Source organism: Ananas comosus, linkage group 19 (genome assembly GCF_001540865.1).
Source record: "Ananas comosus cultivar F153 linkage group 19, ASM154086v1, whole genome shotgun sequence".
Taxonomy (NCBI): Eukaryota; Viridiplantae; Streptophyta; class Magnoliopsida; order Poales; family Bromeliaceae; genus Ananas; species Ananas comosus.
The window spans coordinates 9,673,898-9,681,306 of NC_033639.1; the positions used below are offsets into that span (position 1 = coordinate 9,673,898).

The following is a 7,409-nucleotide window of genomic DNA, read 5'->3' on the forward strand; positions in this document are numbered from 1 at the left end:
TATCAAGTTTTATCTGTTGCCGTTGAAAGCGCAACAAAAATATATTTCATTTATTTTTGAAAATGATAACATGCGATGTAGATTGCAATAGTTTGATTAGACTAATTTCGAAAAAAAATATATCTCTATATATTTTTGCTCTAGTTCTCTTCAACCAAGTGCGCCCTAAATACTTTGGATATTCGCAATCTTAAGGATTTAGCAGCCATGGCTAGAGTTTTAATTTGTACAAAAAAGGTTAATGACGATGGTATTTTTAGTGCCAAAAATAACTCAATTTAATTTTATTTTTAATATAAAAAAAACATTAAATTTTTGCTCGTGAAATTATTGCTTTTCCAAATAGAGAAGCTCCATAAAGTAATAAGTCCCAGTGGTGTGAAACTGGTCAGAGTCTAATTGAGTTGGTGGAGCCACAAAAAATATCTCCCTCACGTGTTGCACCCAAGCACAGATATTAAAGCGAACCCAGAAGTGGAGGAAACTGATGAGCGCGACTGCGAACAGTGGCAAAGTAAACAACATGGCCATTTTGATTGAGCTGAGCCTAAAAGGAGTCATGCTATTTACTGCAACGATTCCGCGAAAATAAGACGTTTCCTCGGAAAATCCATGCGTCATCTCACACCGCATCGCATGCAAACCAATCAAAATCCTTGATTCCGCCAAAATAAGGCATTTCCTCGGAAAATTCATGCATCATCTCACACCGCATCGCGTGCAAACCAATCAAAATCCTTCACCCAGAACACGAGCCTCAAATACCTCACCACAGTGAGGCTTGTTCCCGCACAAATAACCTTTCATTTTACATTAATACGTCCATTTACACGTAACAATTGGTACAACATTACGGAAAATTTTACACACTATCTCCGACTACATGTTGCTCAAGAAAATGAAGGAGAGCAAGACCAGAAGCCCAGACATCATCATCCAACACAAATTCCTCGGGAGAATGGCTGATTCCCCCTCGGCATCGAACAAACAACATGCCGACCTGCGCCCGTATCAACGACAAATTTTAGATGACGAGAAAGTAACTAAGTTCTACAAGAACGAAATTTTAACTATGGAACCATGAATTACCGAATCCCCCTTAATCACTTACGAGAAGCGATTGTGTAACCTAGTCCCTGATTTTTTTTTTTTTTTTTTTTTTCCCGCTACTGACCAATCTGCCCCTTTTCATCTAAATTAGTTCCCCTTTCACTTTATCTAGAAGATGAGTAAAATGGTCATCTTACAGAACAGGTCTCACAAGTTCGGGGACATAGATGTTTAACTAACAAGTTCAGGGATTAAATTTCACAATTTTGAGAAAGAACAGGATTTATTTGTCCACATTTATTCATTTGTTCTACGAGTTACGGGATATGGATTTCTTGATCATTGTTCAACGAGGGAAAATGCAGATTCTGAACTTTTCGGCGTAAATATAAAGATTGAAATTGCGATGTGTAGGAGTTTGCAGCATTTTAACATGAAAAAGAAAAAAGAAAACCATTAATCACATAGCATAATTCGACCAACCTTTGTTAACCGAGCCATCGCCATTGCATCATGTCCTGCTCCACTCATTAAGATCGGCATCTCGCTAGGGGTGTAGCCGTGCATCTTTCTTAAAGCTGAAGTTGCCGCTTGTTTTAATTGTACGGCTAATCCCGAGTCGCAAAGAACAGCCTCTGCACTATGCTGAAAAGAATAAAGCTTAATTTAGTCAGATGTATGTCCGAATGAATGCAGAGTTGAGCTATACTACACTCAAAAGGATATCAAATTACCAAGAGTATTAAAATAATCCACAAATTAAACAATATAAGCTTTGGATGTCTTTTCGCTTGGAACATTGACTAAACAAGGATTGCATCCAAATCTAACTATGCTGTGTGAGTGTCGTGTTCGTGAAGAGAGAGAGAGAGAGAGAGAGATGCACACACCTTAAGTTCAATTGTACAATTGATCATCCGACGATCACACTTCCAATAAATTTGCTTTGAGAGCTCAGCTAGTATGGCTTCCCTTGCTTTGTCATCAATCACCCGTACATCGACGGTAAAATTAACCTGTAAATGGAATACTTATTTCACTTAACTGCGTAAATATATTACTTAAGACACTGATAATATTATAACATAATTAAAAGGAAAAAGAAGGGCAAATGATCATTTCCTGGCCAGGGATGACATTGCTCGCACTTGGCCAGCAAGATAGTTCCCCCACCGTGCAGACCAATCCCGCTAGAGATTCCTTCGTGACGCATCCACATTCATTATCATAAGTTAAGAATTTCTCGGGTTTTCTACACAGACTTTCCAATGTTACAATTAGTTCAGCAGCAGCAGCCATCGGATCTTGGCGCAATGGCATCGGGACTGTTCCGGCATGCCCTTGCACCCCATTTACTATCACCTGGAGAAATCATTTTAGAATGTAACAGCCTCTAAATTAGCTCATTATAAACATTTGCATTAAAAACCGGAATTATTCAACAAATTTTAGATACAACTCTAAATTTCAATAGATGTTCCATTATTTCAATCATAGCCATTGAGCATTATGCTCAAATACCTTTAATCGTGTCTGTCCGGCTATTCCTTTGACAATGCCAAGAGGATAACCCAGTGTTTCCAATACAGGGCCTTGTTCGATGTGAACCTAAGACATTATAATAGAGTTGGAATAAAGTTTCGATCATTTCCTTATCTAGTATAAGATATTCTACCCATTATCAAAAGATTATACCTCAACATAACCCCAAACGGATTGTGGATTGTACTTGACTCGGCCAAGGCTTTCAATGGTAGCCTCGAAAGAGTTTTCTCTAAGGACATTTTGCACTGTAACGCCACTGAATAAGTTGCATGTCGTAAGTAGCACATCAACGGTTTTCCACTCAACAGAAACTGGCTAGATTTATATACAAAAATAACCTCTTATCAGTTGCGAGCAGTGTCGATGGTGGTAGGATACCAGCTACAGCAGCACTCCCTAAAAAAGTTGATTGAAACCTGACACCTTCCTCATCACTGAATGCAATCACCTGAGATTACACAGTAAAAAGTTGCTAAATTAATATTATGATTTTCATTGTTCTTTTAATGACTATGAAAATGAGGCCGATTCCAATGCAGTATTTATAAAGAAATAATCCTACGTACAGAGTTTTACTTGTTTAAAGAAAATTACTGGTAAGGATCAACGTAAATAATTATTTTTTATTATAAAAATAATTATAGATTAGATTAATCACCAACTACTCATCATACTAAATTTTCTTCTGCTAGAATGTACGATAAGATCCATGGTTTATACAACAACATGCAGAGGAATCAGAATAATCATAGTATAACTAGAAGACGTTATTTAATCTTTACCAGTAAATTCAAGTGAGAACAGTCTCCACATATATGAACAGGAAAAAGTATAAGATAATATCTAACCTCCACCGGCCTATATAGTTTCTGCAATTTCCCACTGATCTTCAGGGCCTTCAAAGCAGAGATGGCACATATTACACCAAGTGCTCCATCGTACATACCAGCATCAACAACAGTGTCCTGTTTAGGCAAAAATATACACACTATCACATTTCACGTTACGGGTACTAAGGTAAATTAAAGATGTCCGACTGATCACCATGTGAGATCCAATCAGTAAGGCCTCAGCACTTGAATTGACCGACTCAGTTCGACCATGTATGTTGCCCATTTGGTCCACCCAACTATATATCGAGCAACATACAGGTCAGTAACTTCAATAACTTCATTATAAGTTAGAAATGAAAAAAGAGAGAAACAAAGAAAAGAAAAAAACCATACGATCTTAATCCAGCATCCTGCATCCAACTGATGATAAGATCAGTAGCTCTTAAAGCGGCAGGACTTAAGAATGTCCTTTCAAGATATCCTTCACGATCAGATACCTAATCAAAAGAAACTATGATATTACGGGAGAGCAACTTCGCTATGTACTGAATCAATCAGGGAACTCCTTCATAATTAAAATAGTTATTTATTAAAAAGAAAAGGTAAACCTGAAAAACGATAACACAAAAACAGATTGTTCGGAAGGTGCATATTGGCCGGTTGAGTTTCTTGATGTACTTGGGAAATAAATACCCTCAGGTAATAGTACAATTCACTAGCTTCTATTTATCCCGAAAAATGGCTTTGATTTAACGATTAAAATAAAACCACATTTTGCATAAAGCTGTCAATAGATTAGTACCCACAAACTAACAATAAATTTTTCCACCTTTCAACAGGTTTTCGGTACATAAAGCATCGAGAAAACCCTAGATATCTCATGTAAGTAAATAGTCATTGAATCAACTATTGCAGTAATTTCATCATATAGCCAGATTTTGGAATAATATGACAGGATACATCGGAAAAGTTGCATTACTACATACTGTGTTCAGTACAAAATTGAGTAGCAGGTGATCTGGGACTTCAGTAACAAAGATATGAGTGAACTGTTTACCATCTCTAGATCACAAATTGCACCAAACTTCAGAGTCTCATTACCATCAATTTATCAAAGAACAACTTAGACGTTTCTTAATACTGTCTTATACCAACAATTAATCCTTATACAAAACAAATCATACTATAAAAGTAAATGCTTTTTTTTAATCTATGTCGACTTGTAACTATCATAAACAGAGTACATACACACATACATATCTAAATAATATATAATCATAGACTAAGTGGTGTCACTCTAAGTTTCCATCTCTTAGCAATATGCAATATAATCTATATATCACATCTTAAAATTATCTTTTTTTACTGTAAAAAAAAATTTCATAGGAAACAAAAAAAATACATGTAATGGTATTCAACAATACAGAAATATATTACATCTCTCACCATCATCTTACGTCTATTCAAACATCACAACCAATCCATAAAAATTTTATGAAAAATACCTTGAAACAACTAGAATTAACATTAACAGATCCATACCTACTCAAATCACAATCCACATTTCCACTACTCTAAACAAGCAAAAATTAGTCCAAAAATATAATCGAAATCGAAACCTTTCCGAGCTCTCTGATTCTAAACACCGCCTCATCCCTCAGAATCTCCGGAAACAGTTCGTTCCCCCCATTTCCCACGCTTCCCATCTCCGACCCTTCAAATTAACCAAATTCCCATCACAGTTCGCAGAAAAATTACGACAAAAAACCCTAAAAATAGCGGGAAATTTTGAAAAAAAAAGAAAAAATTGAAGCACCGAGGATTAGATTGAGCGTGAGAAGGATCGAAATTGAGAAAATGAGGAGATTAAGGGGATTGGGAAGGGGAAATGGTGAGGATTTTGGGAGAGAAAAAGCCATGGTTTTTTCGCTCCACTATTTTCATTGTGTGGCTCCTCCGAAGCGCCTCGTTTATATATTGCTTTAGAGTGTGCTCATACACTGTTCCGTAGGAACACAATACATATAAACAGCGCGGGAAATTTACATATAAACCCTCAACAAGTGTAAATATGTTACAACATCCCATCTTTTTTTATTTTTTAATTTGTTTTTGATAGAGCTTATTAATGTTTTAATTAACTGGCACACTATTCAGTATACTATCAATTTGTTAGATTTTTTTTCATATTTTTTATAACAAAATTTTAAAATAAATACTAATTAATTTTAAAAATCAATGCAAAAGTAACAAATACACCAGTAAGATTTCAAAATTAATATAAAAAACTTTATTAATTTTTACAATTTTTATGAGAGTTTGGGGGGCAATTTGTAATTTTCCCAATAATCAGACTGTAACAATCAATCCTAGCCGTTCAATTAATGGTTGTGGTTTTAAGTTATATTGTTCCTAAGGTGCAAGATACCATGTCCCGTGACAAAATAGAGTTCTCTGGATACGTCTCCATGCGCGCGCATAAAAGCTCTATGCGAGATTCCATCCACCGTCCGATCAGGCAAGTGTACGGTATTTTGCGAAACCGCAGATGGGATTATATGCGGATGTTTGGATGATTAAATTCCTTGTTCAGGAGCGCAAGCTGTGTAGTGGATCTAAAAGAATAAAATTATTTATTTGATTATTTGATACGGAATCTCGGATACGTGGATTCTAACCCAGAAAAAAAGGGAGCTGTTAAGGGACTAAAAAAATGATAATAAAAATTTAATGGGTATTTTTGAGTGTATCCAATTTATTTTGTTCATCGAGAGGCTTTGTCGCATATTAGTAGTTTAATTTTTCAGAATCAATTGATTTGATAATTATGTGCTCAGTGCACGAAACTAGAGAACTGTTGTATTGCATTTTTTTCGTCATGCACGTTGATTCTGCCCATAATCTTGACAGAAACTTTTTGTTGCTGCATTGAAAACTTTAAAAATTTTTTGGGATACGCATGTTATGTGATAAAATTCATACTATTCAAACGGTAACACCAGGAGACGTACTTGCGGTAGATTCTCTCCTTTCAGTCGAATCAGTGATACTAAAATAAGACTTATATTTTCATATTCAAAATCTCACTTTTGTTTTCTGTCATAACAAAAATACTAAATATGCTATCTGAAGCAAACAACGATAATTTTTATACGCTCAACCATGTTTAGGGTACATTTTAAAGTACCCATAGCTACAATCTTGGAATTAGGTTGGTGATTACGCATGATAGCATGATGATAAATAATAAACAAAGTGCACGCACTACGTATATCAACACATGGATGGCATATGAGAATGTTTTATATTATAAAAATGCATGCATGTATGAGTATGACATAGCACGACATACATTCTTGAATAATTTATGATGCATGCATGTATGAGTGTGACGTCGCACGACATACATGCTTGAATAATTTATGCTTATTTATATTATAAGTAATGGAATATTCGTTCATGCATGAGACCATGCTAACATAAAGATCTAATAAAAAAGGAAACCTAACTTTTATAATTGGTTCATCTTCTGAGTTCCATGGACACAGGTGACAATGTACGTGGCTCAAATTCATCCACACTTCTTTTTTTTTTTCTAATAAAAAAAACCTTAGTAAAATAATGAAACTTTAAACTAATATATATATATATATAAAGAGAGAGAGAGAGGGGGAGAGAGAGTGTGTGTACGGCTACTATACTGTTATGAGTACGATCGCCTTCATACTCATAAGTTGTTTTCGATGATAGAGCTTCCGAATCGACGATCCACACCGTTAAACTTTATCTAGAGCATTTGAAACATTTAGAAATCAAATTTCATAATTTTTCGACATCATTTACCTTACGATCAAAAGCTCATAAAATTGACAATTTTTAACGGCCGGTATGGAATACTTTTTAGTTTAACGGTGCAAAAGAATCCGAATAGGTTGAATTTTTGATAGAAAATTATATTCACTACCTAGATAAAGATCAATA

At 35.2% G+C, this 7,409-nt stretch overlaps 1 protein-coding gene across 1 annotated transcript; it reads right to left on the reverse strand.

The window, feature by feature from the left end:
• LOC109724559 (probable allantoate deiminase) lies at positions 638–5,384 on the reverse strand. Its single transcript, XM_020253415.1, has 12 exons — positions 5,245–5,384; positions 5,048–5,142; positions 3,822–3,925; positions 3,640–3,724; positions 3,444–3,560; positions 2,934–3,043; positions 2,746–2,851; positions 2,572–2,658; positions 2,173–2,412; positions 1,941–2,066; positions 1,534–1,695; positions 638–1,000 (listed from the first exon to the last, which is right to left on the reverse strand). Exons 1-12 carry the CDS (start codon positions 5,345–5,347, stop codon positions 863–865), a joined length of 1,473 nt encoding a protein of 490 aa, XP_020109004.1. The 5' UTR covers positions 5,348–5,384; the 3' UTR covers positions 638–862.

Coding starts and splice junctions, on each gene's coding strand:
- LOC109724559 (XM_020253415.1), bottom strand. CDS start 5,347: ATGGCTTTTTCTCTCCCAAAATCCTCACCATTTCCCCTTCCCAATCCC. Junction 3,926..5,047: donor GAATCAGAGAGCTCGGAAAG/GTTTCGATTTCG, acceptor TCTTTTGATTAG/GTATCTGATCGTGAAGGATA. Junction 2,413..2,571: donor CCGGACAGACACGATTAAAG/GTATTTGAGCAT, acceptor TGATTTCTCCAG/GTGATAGTAAATGGGGTGCA.